Source organism: Perca fluviatilis, chromosome 7, assembly GCF_010015445.1.
Source record: "Perca fluviatilis chromosome 7, GENO_Pfluv_1.0, whole genome shotgun sequence".
NCBI lineage: Eukaryota > Metazoa > Chordata > Actinopteri > Perciformes > Percidae > Perca > Perca fluviatilis.
The window spans coordinates 39086282-39101783 of NC_053118.1; the positions used below are offsets into that span (position 1 = coordinate 39086282).

At 41.1% G+C, this 15502-nt stretch overlaps 1 protein-coding gene across 1 annotated transcript in view; it reads left to right on the forward strand.

Annotated features, from left to right (window-relative positions):
- Nucleotides 1–12632, forward strand: part of LOC120562999 — a gene marked incomplete in the record, with an annotated part of 504869 nt that extends 492237 nt beyond the window's left edge. The window contains 4 exon segments of the mRNA XM_039807004.1: nucleotides 7001–7106; nucleotides 8738–8792; nucleotides 11079–11197; nucleotides 12194–12632. Of these exon segments, the coding sequence (XP_039662938.1) occupies nucleotides 7001–7106; nucleotides 8738–8792; nucleotides 11079–11197; nucleotides 12194–12251 (338 nt within the window).
- Nucleotides 12633–15502: the final 2870 nt, after the last annotated feature.

A 15502-nucleotide genomic window follows, 5' to 3' on the forward strand; every position in this document is an offset into this window, starting at 1 on the left:
CACTGGATAAAATTGATGAGCTAGAAAACAGGGGACGGCGGTGTAACATTCGCATCATCTGACTACCCGAAGGCAGTGAGGGCAGCAACCCTGTCTCATTTTTTAAAACTTGGCTTCCGGAGCTGCTGCAAGTTAGCTTCAAAGGCGGAGCTGTTAAACTGGACCGCTGCCACCGGGTTCTCACATGCCGTCCGCCGCCTGGACAACGGCCCCGCGCTGTCATCATTAAGGTCCACAACTTCCAAGATAAAATCCGGATCATGCAGGCGGCCAGGAAGGCGCAGGCTTTATCGTACAACGGAGCTTCAATCATGATATTCGAGGATTTCTCTGCAGCTGTTGTAAAGAAGTGCCAGGATTTTTACTCTGTTAAACAGCGGCTTAAGGAGAAAGGTATCGTCTTCGCCATGCTGTATCCAGCCGTACTTAGGATCAGATACGACGGGGAGGAGAAATTCTTTAAACAACCTAAGGATGTTGAGGCTTTCCTGGGGGGAATCGCGCGCCCAACGGGGACCACCACCTGTGGTCCGGAGGACTGAGGACATTTTCTCAAATGTTGTTTAAAGTGTATGTATGAGACCCGGACTGTAATTTCCGGATCTGGTGAGTATTAGGATTAAGGTTTTCTGTTGCTGGATCGCTGCCCTTGTGTTGTTGGTTGGGGTATAAGGTTCATGTTGCTAACGCACTTTTGAGGTGATGTTGGGGCTTTAAGCTCTGCTCAATGTCAATAAGTGTGCCTAGGTCTCCTTCTGACCTAAAGGATATATTGTTCTTTTCTTATTCAAACTTTAGGAGTTTTAGCTCTATTACTGTTAGCATAAGATTGTCATTTTTATCTATAGAGCTGCGGGCCATACCCGAGTTGTGTTCTATTTAAAAGAAGAAAAAAAAGAAGCTATTAGCTGGCCTGGCACCTTCCCCTTGGTTAGGGAGAGTAGCTTACACCCATTATGGGTATATTAGGCCAAAGTTCTCTTTATTTTAGTTTGATGTCTGTTGTATATAGTTGTTGTTTTGAAGTGAGCAAAGCATTGTTTAACATGTCCTTTGTTAGTTTCTGGGAGCCCAGGATGCCATCTATACTCCTGATCATTGTTTGCCAAGATATTTTTACTGTACTTTTTTACTACACAATGGCGAATGATAAAGCTGCCTTGAAGATCTGCAGTTGGAATGTGAGAGGGATACACAACCCTATTAAGAGGAAAACAATTTTGAGCTTCCTAAAAAAGGAGCATGTTCATATAGCAATGTTACAAGAAACTCACCTGTCTATTAATGAGCATTCCAAGTTAATGATCAGCAAACACCTGCCACTGTCTGACATTGAGACAATTTCTGACAAGTCTGGTAGATATGTAATGTTAAGGGGCTTTCTTCACGGCCAGGCTGTGTCATATGTCATTATGAATATATACTTTCCCCCGGTACAGTCCACTGACTTCATCTCACAGGTTTTTTCTAAGTTTTCGGACTGGATTGATCACAACACTGTAATAACTTGTGACTTTAACTGTTATTTTTCGTCTGTGTTGGATAGACTTCCACCAGTGCAAAGTCCGATGTCTAAGAGAGCCAATGCCATTTTAGACACATGCAACGAGCTTGGCCTTGTCGATGCTTGGCGTGTGTTGCACCCTATTGATAAAGAATTTACGTATAATTCAACTGTACATAAAACTAGCAGTAGAATAGATTTTGTTTTGACTCCTAAAACCTCGCTAAATAATATAAAGTTCTGTAGTATCGGGGATATTATTATATCGGACCATGCTCCTTCTTTTATAGGTTTAAGCAATTTAAATATGGGTTTTCAGAGCAGACCTTGAAGATACAGCCCTTTCTTAAATCACGACCCTAATTTTGACATATTTTTAAGATAACAACTTCATTTCTTTTTTTGAAGAAAATAAGACCCCTGATGTGTCCCCCGATCTATTATGGGAAACCACAAAGGCTTTCATCCGTGGACTTGTTATCTCATATACAGCTAGACAAAAGAATAACAGTCGAAAAGAACAGAGAAAATTGGAGCTGGATCTTCATGAGCTTCAGACTGAATATAGCTCCTCCCCGTCTGAAGAGCTGAGAAATGATATTTAAACAGTCAAAACTGCGCTAGAGGCCTTATTAATCAAAAAAGCGGAAAAATCAATGTTAATTTTCCAGGCAAAGGATGTACGAATTGGTAAATAAACCTAATAGCTATTTGGCCAATCTTTTTCGTAACAGGGCTCATACCCAAAGTATTTCAGGTATCCGAAACTCAAAGACCATCATTAGCTATAATAATGCAGAAATTAATGATACTTTTAAAATATTCTTCAAGCAACTTTATGCCTCATAATTTAACGAACAGTCACAATTTGATATGCGCGAGTTCTTTACAAGAGTGGAGTTACCACAAGTTACAATCCAGCAAAGAGAAGACTTATGTAAACCTTTGACTCAGGATGAAATTAAGAGCTGTATTCAATTACTTCCGAATAAAAAAGCACCAGGCCCTGATGGTTTCTGTGCAGAATTTTATAAAAAGTTCAATGCCATTTTAGTGGATCCATTGTTTGAAATGTTTCAATTCTCATTTGAGGCAGGAGCCCTCCCTCCTTCTCTTATGGAGGCAAATATCTCCTTAGTACCAAAAAAGGGTAAAGCACCGGAAGAATGTTCTTCATATAGACCAATATCAGTTTTGAATTTAGATATGAAGCTGTTAGCAAAAGTCCTAGCCCTGCGTTTGGAGAAAATCCTCCCTAATATCATCACTAATGATCAGACTGGGTTCATTCGGGAGAGATACTCTTCACATAATGTAAGAAGACTGATCAACATTATTCAGCACTCCTCAATGTATAGCTCTGAGGCTTTGGTTATTTCTCTTGACGCGGAGAAGGCATTTGACAGGTTGGAATGGCCTTACCTCTTCTTCACACTTCATAAATTTGGTCTGGGGGATGATTTCATAAAATGGATCCAGATCTTACATACCTCACCTCTATCTGCTGTAATTACAAATGGGCTCAGGTCTAGTAATTTTAGTATTGAACGAGGCACCAGGCAGGGTTGCCCCTTGAGCCCACTGTTGTTCGCCTTGGCTATGGAGCCCCTAGCTGCAGTTATAAGACAGGATGCCAACATAACAGGAATTACTTTAAACGGTCAACAGCACAAAATTTCTCTGTACGCCGACGACGTTTTAATCTATCTCGATTCCCCAAGACAATCAATTCCCAATTTGATAGAGTTAATTAATAGATACGGCTCCTTTTCTGGATATAAAATAAAATTTTCTAAGAGTGAAGCCATGGCACTAGGCAAATCACAGTTGTTGGATCCAAACGTCTCACAACCTTTTCGCTGGTCTCCAGGTGGCTTTTCCTATCTGGGTATTAAAGTTTCTCCATGCTTCTTTATAAGCTTAATTTTACTCCCCTTCTACGTACCATAAGGTATGACCTTGATAGGTGGTGTGGCTTGCCCCTATCTTTGCTAGGCTGTATCCATCTCCTCAAAATGAACATTCTCCCGCGTCTCCTGTATTTCTTCCAAACGCTCCCAATTTTGATGTCGAAGAAAATTCTGGCACAGCTAAACAGTTTTATCATATCATTTATCTGGTGTAAAAAAAAAAGATGATCTCCAGTGTCAGAGTCCAACATTATTTGCTGCGGAAAGCACACCTCCCCTCCCCCATCCTGACAACCTTCTACAGAGGGACTATTGAGAGTATCCTCAGCAGTGCCATCACAGCGTGGTTTGGCAACTGCAGCGCTGCAGAACAAAAGGCCCTGCAGCAGATTGTGAGGATGGCTGAAAAGATCCCTGGGGCCTCTCTGACATGTACAGCACCCACTGTCTGCACAAAGCCATAAGCTTTGTTAAGGACACAACACACCAGCATGCCCTCTTCTCTTTACTGCCATAAGGTAGAAGGTAGGGCAGTATAACTGCCCACACCTCCACAATGGAGAAGAGCTTCTTCCCTCAAGCAGTCAGACTGTCAAACAACAAAACATGATGCAAATGTTTCACACTGAACTGAAATGCACTCCTGCACCTTTTTTTCTGCTGCTAAATTCTATATATTCTACCTCCACCTCACGGTGAACCTAACACATAACAAACAGTGCTATGTTACAAGTCTACTTATGTCTTCTGTTGTCCCTTGTCTGTCTTAAATGCTCTACTTTAAGTAGTACTTGCACTTTATGTATAATTTATAATGTGTGTGCACTAAATGTAGCCTGTCTCGAATGTTGTTTTTATATATTTTAAAGTGTAACACCACTTGATCCATGGTGAAACGTTGTTTCGTTTCATTATATACAGGGTATATGGTTGAAATGACAATAAAACCCACTTGACTTGATTATTTAAAGTCAAAGGTTTCAGCTTCTGGCAGAACTGGAGTTCCACAGTCTGGTTAACTGTCTGACCCTGTTTACACCGGGTTTTAAAATGCACCTGGGACAGCCGAGACACATCGCCGTTTAACCGGTGTCCATCATGTGTCTCCAGCTGACCACTTGTGTTCAGATTTCGTTACGGCCTCCATCACATTCTCAGGGGTGTCAAACTCATTTTCCCAGAGGGCCATACTGGAAAAAGAGAATCCCACCAAGGGCCAGACATGGAGAGTTTATTGACGTGCTTTTGTCACTGCGTCTCACTTTTTAAAAAAACATTTTGGGAGCTTTTTTCCTCATTTTATGTTGTTTTTGTTCTGACTTTTTTGTGGCTTTCTCAGACATTTGTCACCTTTTTGTAAATTTGTGGCTTTTTCTGACATTTTTTTACACTTTTTGTCACATTTTTGTTGACATGAAGCCCTACAAAAGTCATGAAAAGAGTTCCTTAGCCATCATAGAATTCAGCAAATCAAGCAAAAACAAAGATTTGTTTCACAGCCTGAATATGAAAACTCTCTCTCTGCTTCTGGGGAATTTCTGAGTCTCAGAGACGGTAAATCTGCCATATTCTGCTTTAAATGTCAGGTAATTGCAGTTGACGCACAACTAGCTGGGTCAAAATTTATTGTGACCCCAAATAGATATACAGGAAAAATCTGAATCTGCAACGGGCCGGATTTGGCCCACGGGCCTTGAGTTTGACGCGTGCTCTACAAGGTTAAAGGTCTCTGTGTTAAGTTATTACGTCCACACTCTCGCCAGTCACGTTAGTAGTTGTGTCGGTACTGTTGGAGATATGCTGTCAGCAGAATCCAACACAAATCCTTCCATCGGGCAAAATAATGTGCGGTCACCCAGCATTCGTCCAACTCGGCGAGTCTTTGCACACCAGAAACATGTCTGACGCTGCGCTGCTGCTCAAGCAGTACTATACTTCATGTTAAACATAAATACATACTGATCTGATTACAGCAAAGACAACGTCGGCAGTATTGAAGGCAAAATAGGCTCCAGAATATTTCCTTCTGTATTGACAGGTGCAATATTTAAAAATCGATGTCATTTATTAAATGTATTTGTGTCAAAATGACATATAAACATCTTTTCCTGGCACGCGTTTTCTGAGATGTGCTTGTCAAGGCAGCGTGCACGCTCTAACCTGTTACCATGGGAGCCCAAATATAAACGGACACGCCACACAGACAGTGTGCAGGAGGCCTTAGCATTTACACTACAAAGGATATGTGGTTATATGCGTCTTGGTTTCATTAACACTTGTATTTAGAGCTGTCCACTCGTTATCCAATTGCCCAATACGCATTTTAAACAACGTCATAGACCCAGACCAGAGTCCCTTCTGGTGGATTAGATTATCTCAGGAAGCAAAGAGTGAACACATCCAACAGCATTCAAGACGAGATGAAATGTAATTGTTCAAACACATGCACACACACATACACACACACACACACACACACAAACAGACACATGCACGCACACACACCCACACACACACACACACACACACACACACACACACACACACACACACACACACACACACACACGTCTTCATCTGTCCTATGCAAATAAAGGCCCCAAAAAATAATCATAAAAAAAAAATTCTAAATCCGTTGGACAGGATATTAAGCCGTGTTTTGGGTAACTGGGTCGGAAAAAAACTGGGGCTGGGGATCATCAGTTCCAACTCCAAAGTCATAATCAAAGTTTAATGTATTAAATCTGTAAATGTATTTTAGATGTTGGTCAGATGGAGATAAAAAGCTCCAGAGATGACGGAGAGTTTAAAAGAGGGGAAGAAGTCACACTGAACTGTTCTGCTGCAACCTGCACCATCCACCAACTGGAGGTCAGCTGGTTCAGAGATGGCTCCGCCCTCTCAGAGTCTGGCCCCACCCTCCATCTCAGCAATCTGACTGCAAAGGATTCTGGGAACTACACCTGTGATTTGAAGAAGAACAACCGCACACTCTCAGTGCCGTACAGCCTGCATGTGGAGGCTGACGAGGAAGGTTAGTTTGATCAGTTTTTATCTGAAAACATTTTCAGACCAGATCCAAACTCAACAAGTCTGTCTATATAAACTACAAACTGAATCTAAACCAACTTAAACCTGCAGTGATTGGTTTATTTGGCAGCTTGTTTTGCAGCAGAACAGTCTGTGAACATCTGCTAAAGCTAAAATGTTAGATTATTAGGCCTCCTGCACACTGCCTGTGTGACACGCACGTCTCAGAAAACGTGTGCATGCTAAAAATAGGACCGACGCCTATTTTTCATGCGACATGCAAGCGTGTAGGAAGCGGAGGAAAGAAAATCTGCAGACTTTCCCTTTAAGTTACCAGCTAACGCCAGCGGTAGCTATGTTGGTTGCCAGACCACTGAACTAGACTAGAACTAGACTAGACTAAAATGTCCCAGTTATCTTAGCTAAAGGGCAAATAAAAAGGTTGATAGTTTAAGTTGAAAACACGGACAACAGCCAAAAACAAGTTGAGGTCTATTTTAACATCCACAGCATTAATTGTAAAATATTTCCTGATAATGTCTGATGTGTTCTGCAGGAGGAGGTAACCCAGGAGGAGGAGGTCTGCCTCTGATCGTTGGTCTGGTGGTCGGGGTCCTGCTGGTTCTCTTCGCTGTTATTCTGGTCGTCTGCATCATCAAAAGGTAGTTTAATGGAAAGACCTCTAGCTCAGTCCATGTTGGGTTGGGTTGCGTGTCAGCCCCCATCTCTGTCCCCCTTTCATGTCTATCCACTGTCACTCTATAATAAAGGGGAAAGCCCCAAAAAAATAATCTTAAAAAAAAGGGTAGTTTAATAAATCTGTCTGTCTTTGTCTTCGTAATACGCACAAACACACACACACACACACACACACACACACACACACACACACACACACACACACACACACACACAGGCACAGGCACAAATTCAGGCTTTGCAGCTATTCGCTGCTCTTCCATGTCCAGTGTGTTTTAGTTAGGGAGTTAGGGAAACAAAAGAAATGTTAAAATAGAAAATCAAATCAAATTGTTGATTTTGTGTGGATTTATTTCAGTTACCCTGCTTCACCTAACCTAACAACCGTGGTCCTGCTTATGCTGTTTCACGACGGTGGTTATCAACTAGTTCAATCAAGCCAGGGTTTCCCAATCTAGAGACGCGCGCGTTCACGTAAAAGAGGCGGGGTTTGTACAGCAAGACCATTCACAAACATCTACCCGAGCTGCATATTTTAAATAAGAAGAGCAAACTATAATTCTACATAAATATGAAGGACACAGACACGGTTTTGCAGGCAAAACATAATAAAGTCGCTGCTTCCTAAAACAGGAGGAAAGATGGCAAAAAAAGCCAACGTAAAAATTCAATCAATTAATTCAATCAATAACCAAGATCTGACCATGTTTACATGGTCAGATCTTCTCTTCGTTGCTTTAGCCTTTTATTTCAGCAACCCTGGCAGTGGGAAGCGATCGTGAGAGAAAATAAAAATATATTTCAAACCGATGTGCACATTGGCAATACACGGCTCAACAAGCCGATAAATAGCCTATACGTAATAAAGTCCCCTTAAAATCTATATATTTCATAAACATACCCATCAGGGAATGTTAACAGGGTTGTCGGTTATTATCGGTGTTATTGGGATCATGGTGTTGTGTTATTGGGATCATGGTGTTGTGTTATTGTGATCATGGTGTTGTGTTTGTTATTATGGTCATGGTGTTGTGTTTTTTATTTTGGTCATGGTGTTGTGTTATTGTGATCATGGTGTTGTGTTATTGTGATCATGGTGTTGTGTTATTGTGATCAAGGTGTTGTGTTATTGTGGTCCCCCACCATCAAAAACATGTACTAGGTTCTCCGGTCAGTGCCCTTGATCAAGGCGTATGTGACAATAAAGTACCTTTTTATGGTGTTGTGTTATTGCGATCATAGTGGTGTGTTTGTTATTGTGATCATGGTGTTGTGTTATTGTGGTCATGGTGTTGTGTTATTGTGGTCATGGTGTTGTGTTAATGTGGTCATAGTGTTGTGTTATTGTGGTCATGGTGTTTTGTTATTGTGATCATGGTGTTGTGTTTGTTATTGTGGTCATGGTGTTGTGTTTGTTATTGTGGTCATGGTGTTGTGTTGTGTTATTGTGGTCATGTGGTTGTGTTTGTTATTGTGGTCATGGTGTTGTGTTTGTTATTGTGGTCATGGTGTTGTGTTATTGTGGTCATGGTGTTGTGTTATTGTGGTTATGGTGTTGTGTTGTGTTATTGTGATCATGGTGTTGTGTTTGCAGGAAGAGAGCAGCAGGTCTGGATCAGACAGCCGTGGGACGGGATGGGGAACAACAGGTGAGCGGAGGTGTTTCACTGATTATTTTAGTTTGCAGACGAAAGATCTGTGTGATGAATAAGATTTAAAAAAAAAACATGTCACAGCTGCACACACACACATGCACACACAGACAAACACACACAAACACACAGACACACACGCACAGAGAGAGACACACACATTGCTCAGGGCTGCAGAAAGTATTCAGTAAAGGTATTTATACATATATTAAGATAAAATAGACTATATTAATCCCACGCTGGGGAAATTCCTGTGCTACAGCAGCTCAAAAGAAAAAATGTATGCAGTGGGGCAAAAAAGTATTTAGTCAGCCACCAATTGTGCAAGTTCTCCCACTTAAAAAGATGAGAGAGGCCTGTAATTTTCATCATAGGTACACTTCAACTATGAGAGACAAAAAGAGAAAAAAAAGAAATCCAGAAAATCACATTGTAGGATTTTTAATGAATTTATTTGCAAATTATGGTGGAAAATAAGTATTTGGTCAATAACAAAAGTTCATCTCAATACTTTGTTATATACCCTTTGTTGGCAATGACAGAGGTCAAACGTTTTCTGTAAGTCTTCACAAGGTTTCCACACACTGTTACTGGTATTTTGGCCCATTCCTCCATGCAGATCTTCTCTAGAGCAGTGATGTTTTGGGGCTGTCGCTGGGTAACACGGACTTTCAACTCCGTCCAAAGATTTTCTATGGGGTTGAGATCTGGAGACTGGCTAGGTCACTCCAGGACCTTGAAATGCTTCTTACGAAGCCACTCCTTCGTGGCCCGGGCAGTGTGTTTAGGATCACTGTCATGCTGAAAGACCCAGCCACGTTTCATCTTCAGTGCCCTTGCTGATGGAAGGAGGTTATCACTCAAAATCTCACGATACATGGCCCCAGTCATTCTTTCCTTTACACGGATCAGTCGTCCTGGTACCTTTGCAGAAAAACAGCCCCAAAGCATGATGTTTCTACCCCCATGCTTCACAGTAGGTATGGTGTTCTTTGGATGCAACTCAGCATTCTTTCTCCTCCAAACACGACATGTTAAGTTTTTACCAAAAACTTCCATTTTGGTTTCATCTGACCATATGACATTCTCCCACTCCTCTTCTGGATCATCCAAATGCTCTCTAGAAAACTTCAGACGGGCCTGGACATGTACTGGCTTAAGCAGGGGGACACGTCTGGCACTGCAGGACTTGAGTCCCTGGCGGTGTAGTGTGTTACTGATGGTAGCTTTTGTTACTTTGGTCCCAGCTCTCTGCAGGTCATTCACTAGGTCCCCCCGTGTGGTTCTGGGATTTTTGCTCACCGTGCTTGTGATCATTTTGACCCCACGGGGGGAGATCTTGCATGGAGCCCCAGATCGAGGGAGATTATCAGTGGTCTTGCATGTCTTCCATTTTCTAATAATTGCTCCCACAGTTGATTTCTTCACACCAAGCTGCTTACCTATTGCAGATTCAGTCTTCCCAGCCTGGTGCAGGTCTACAATTTTGTTTCTGGTGTCCTTTGACAGCTGTTTGGTCTTGGCCATAGTGGAGTTTGGAGTGTGACTGTTTGAGGTTGTGGACAGGTGTCCTTTATACTGATAACAAGTTCAAACAGGTGGCATTAATACAGGTAACGAGTGGAGGACAGAGGAGCCTCTTAAAGAAGAAGTTACAGGTCTCTGAGAGCCAGAAATCTTGCTTGTTTGTAGGTGACCAAATACTTATTTTACCGAGGAATTTACCAATTAATTCATTAAAAATCCTACAATCATTTAGTTGAAGTGTACCTATGATGACAATTACAGGCCTTGCACAATTGGTGTCTGACTAAATACTTTTTTGCCCCACTGTACACATCAGAATAACACAAAAACACATTAAGTAGACATAGGAGAAAAAAATACATCAGGTATAAGAAATAGAATTAGTAATAATAATAATAGTAATAAAAACACACATTTACACAAAAAAACACCCTTATATAAACAGACAGTACATAAACACAGATATACAGATGAATAGAGATGACATATTGCACAGTTGGAGGTAACAGAGAGTAATAAATAGATGCATAGTGCAGAATATTGTCCAGTGATGGCTCATATTGCAGAAACAGCGAGCAGTGCTACATTATGATGTTGTATTGAAGAGTCTGACTGCTGCTGGAATGACAGGCTGGGGTAGCGCTCCTTCTTGTATGAGTCTCTCTTTCCTCATCTCTTCCTTTCTTTCCACATCTTTTTCTGTCTTTCTTCATCTCTTTCTGTCTTTCTTCATCCCTTTCTGTCTGTGGTTCTCAGCACACAGATAACATCTACAGCAATAACTTCTTGCCGCTTGCTGAGCAGCAGGGACCCCGCAGTGCTGTGGAGGAAGTCAGCTACGCCTCGGTCCAGTTCACACACAAGAAGCAGGCCAGGTACTGGAGGCTGCTAAACATGGCCCTGTTCATACCTTTAGACTTTGGTATTTTCAACATGGACCCTTTTTTCCCCTGCAGTAGTTTCTAAGTGACTGATGTGAACAAAACTCTTTGAAATGGGTCCAGTATTAATCAGTCAGCGTCCCCTAAAAGTTCTGTTTTTGCTGCTGACAGACTCAGATTATTATTCTAAGTGTCTGACAACATTATGGAAATAATCGCTACAGAAATAGACCTTTTAGTTAAAGAATAAGATCTTTTTAGTTTAACATGAAATCCCCATCACCAAACCCACCAGACTCCATGTAAATAATCAGGACTTTTAACGTGTATAGAGCCAGCATATCTCCACCAGACTCCATGTAAATAATCAGGACTTTTAGCGTGTATAGAGCCAGCATATCTCCACCAGACTCCATGTAAATAATCAGGACTTTTAACGTGTATAGAGCCAGCATATCTCCACCAGACTCCATGTAAATAATCAGGACTTTTAACGTGTATAGAGCCAGCATATCTCCACCAGACTCCATGTAAATAATCAGGACTTTTAGCGTGTATAGAGCCAGCATATCTCCACCAGACTCCATGTAAATAATCAGGACTTTTAGCGTGTATAGAGCCAGCATATCTCCACCAGACTCCATGTAAATAATCAGGACTTTTAGCGTGTATAGAGCCAGCATATCTCCACCAGACTCCATGTAAATAATCAGGACTTTTAGCGTGTATAGAGCCAGCATATCTCCACCAGACTCCATGTAAATAATCAGGACTTTTAGCGTGTATAGAGCCAGCATATCTCCAAATGTAAATGGGTGAATTAAGGGTTTATTTCAACCAAACCAGAGTGTGATTGTTGGAACAGTGATGAACAGATGAACCAAGACGGCTTTTGGTAGTTTTATTTAGTTTCTGTCCACTTTGAATGAAGTGTGTTTTACAATGACGATGTTTCTCTCCTATGACTACTTGATATTTTTTAATTTTCAGACCGGCAGAAGAGGTGGAGGACTCCATCATCTACAGCTCTGTAGCCAGAACAGGCTGAAGACAAACCACACCATGATGGCAGATAAACTTTTTTTAAATTTTAAATTTTAAAAAAACATTTGAAAAATAACTTCTGAAAAAGCCCAGTTTTTATTATTGGGGAGGCTTTAACCCCCTTATCCCCACGTAAATGACTGTGATTTCACCTGTCCCTCCTTGTATATGTATCTGTGTATAATATTATTTCACCGGTGTTCTCTTGTTTCTGTGACAGTCTCTCTGGGTCTGTTTGTGTGTGTCTGTGTGTATCTGTGTGTGTATATGTGTGTGTGTGTGTGTGTGTGTGTGTGTTTGTGCAGCTCTTTCTTCCAATGTTTAGTGTATCTACCTCTCAGTTTTACTGTTGCATCAATAATACTTTTTTCATAACTCATGTTTTGTAAATAAGTACTCTGTCTTGTGTGTAAATAAATACATGAATTTTGATTTGAAATAAAGTGTTTGAGAGTTCCTGTTTCCAATTTCATAGATGACAACAAAACACAGAACAGGAATGACATATTAAATATAATTAGAATATATTATTAATATATTATTGATATTAAAATTAAAGGACTTACTTGCGCTTCTCTCCTCATGAAAACACGTCTTCACTGTATAACGTGGTTGTGTAACTGAGGTTTTGAAAGACGACGTAAGTTACTGGAAACAGCAGCTGGACGGACGAGTTTAACACTTGAGACAGAAAACAGGAAGTGAGATCTTCTTCCTCTCAACATGTTAGAGTCCAAAACACGTTTACAAGTTAAAGGCTGATTCTAATATTGTCTGTGTGTGTGTGTGTCTGTTTGTGTGTATGTCACTGTGTGTGTGTCTGTGTGTGTCACTGTGTATGTGTCACTGTGTGTATGTCTGTGTGTGTGTGTGTGTGTCACTGTGTGTTTGTGTGTGTCACACACACAGACACGTGCACACATTCACATACACAGACACACACATAAAGTAATAGTTAACATAAAGTGAAGGTAATTTATAATAAAACTCTTAGCTGAAAGCTGCGCTCCTCTCTGAATAGTTACTTTAGAGTTTCCTTAATGACTAATTAAAGGAGGGGGTGGGGACTCGCCCGGAGCCGGAAACGCTTCTACTTGAGGCTGCTACATGTCATGGTGAGTGGTGATTGGCTGTTACACGTCTAACATCTAGCCAACCAGATAGTGTTGTGGGCGGGACATGAAGTGAGACTCAGTGGTGAGTGTTGATTGGCTGTTACTAGTTTAACATCTACCAACCAGATAGTGTTGTGGGCGGGACATGAAGTGAGACTCAGTGGTGAGTGAAACGGGAGCAGAGGGAGAGACTCAGGGCTAGATTTATCAAGCCGTTTGCATCTGTTTCCAGGCGCTAATTGGTCGCAAAGACGGACGTAACCGATGCGGGCTATTTACAAACAGGGCGCACTTGGGTAAAATCGCAGATTGTCTGCCACATGAGCGAGAAGAGACAAGTTGCGCTTTCAATATGCGTTCGTGGGAGGGTCGTGGGGAAAGGGGGAGTTCCACCCGAAAAGGTGGGAGGATAAGCGCAAAGTGCGCCTAATTATATATTCCGTGGTATTTACAAAGACTGTCAGTAAGAGCGCGCCTCTATTCTGCGGGGGAAATTCTCCGCCCCTGAACCAGCCGCAATCGAGTTTCCTCGTAGACCTTTATGCCGCTGGTGAAATGGCAACAGTAATTTGAGCAAGACGAAGACATAGGCGAGACTGAAAATATTTTTAACACAAGAATCACACTTTGTCAGTGAACACAACATCATTTAGCGTTACAGATCAAGCAGCCATGTAATATTAGAGTTACTGGAAGAACTCAAAGATGAAATTGAATCTCCCACTCAGCGTCCACATCCCATTCCAGCAGTTGTTAAACTCCTCGCTACATTACAGATATATCGGCATCAGGATCATTTCAAACAGTCCTAGCATCAGCAGTGGGAATATCTCAGTCTGCACTCAGCCGTATCATAGCAACAGTACCGCTTTGCTACAGCGCAATCTACGGTCTACTGGGCGGAGAAAGACGCTGATTGCCTGATGGGTGTCAGGGTTGATAAATACTACGCAAAATGTGGAAGCATAGCGTGCGCTATTTCCGAACTCGCATAAACAGACGCAGCGCAAACTGCGCTAGTGTTAGTAAATTAGGCCCTCAGAGCTTCCAGTTGCTCCTCCCCGACTGATAAAGTTCCCTTGGCCTTTGGAATTAAAACAGCCCCACATCGTCACATACCCTTCACCATACCTACAGATTGGCATGGTTTTATTTCAGTTAGCCTAATAGCTGGTTTGATTTGTAGTGAGAGATGATTTTATGGAAAGTACCACATGCCAAGGTATGTGATGATGTGGGGCAGCACTTTGGTCAGATTAATCTGTGTTTAAATGTGCTCTAGAAATAAACTTTACTTACTAGTTAACATGAGTATACATAGTAAGTTAACATAAGAAACATTTTACAGGCCCAGAGATATGTTGCTTATAATAATTAATCAGAAGTCACAATCAAAACAGTTTTATTGTTTATGAATAAAGTTTATTGTACAGATGATAGATTATAGATATAGACCAAGATATAATAACAAGTTTATAACACTGACAACACTGCAAGATACAGCTATTATAAATGCATTAAAGACAATTCAAATTCCTCCATATATAATATAAAACATCACATAATCTTTAGATTTAAAATACAACATCTGGAACACACACACAGACAGACACACACACGCACACACACACACACACACACACACACACACACACACACACACACACACAAAAAAACACACACACACACACACACAAGACATGGTAACATTATTGGTAATAAAACTCTTAGGTGACAGTAGTTAAAAACTGAGGTCTCAACATATTAAACCAACGTCCCCTAACAGAGCAGCTCCCCCTCCTATAATCATACACATCCACAATAACATCAAGAAAAGGTCAACTAACTCAATATATATACAATATAATATCATCTACATATATACACAACATACTAATCCGGACGATAAGGGAACATCTGCACCCTGTCAGGATCAAAGGTTCACTTATATCATTCAAAACTTATTTTATATTATTATAATAATAATCATTGGGTATTTATGTCTTATTTCCCATAATTTCTGTTTGTTGTTTCTGTAATCTCTCTCTCTCGCTGTCTTTTGTGTTCTAGTTTAAATGTTTTCTCTGCATGAATGTGTCCAATCCCTGGTTTTAAAGCCAGTGTATACAAGGCTGTATTA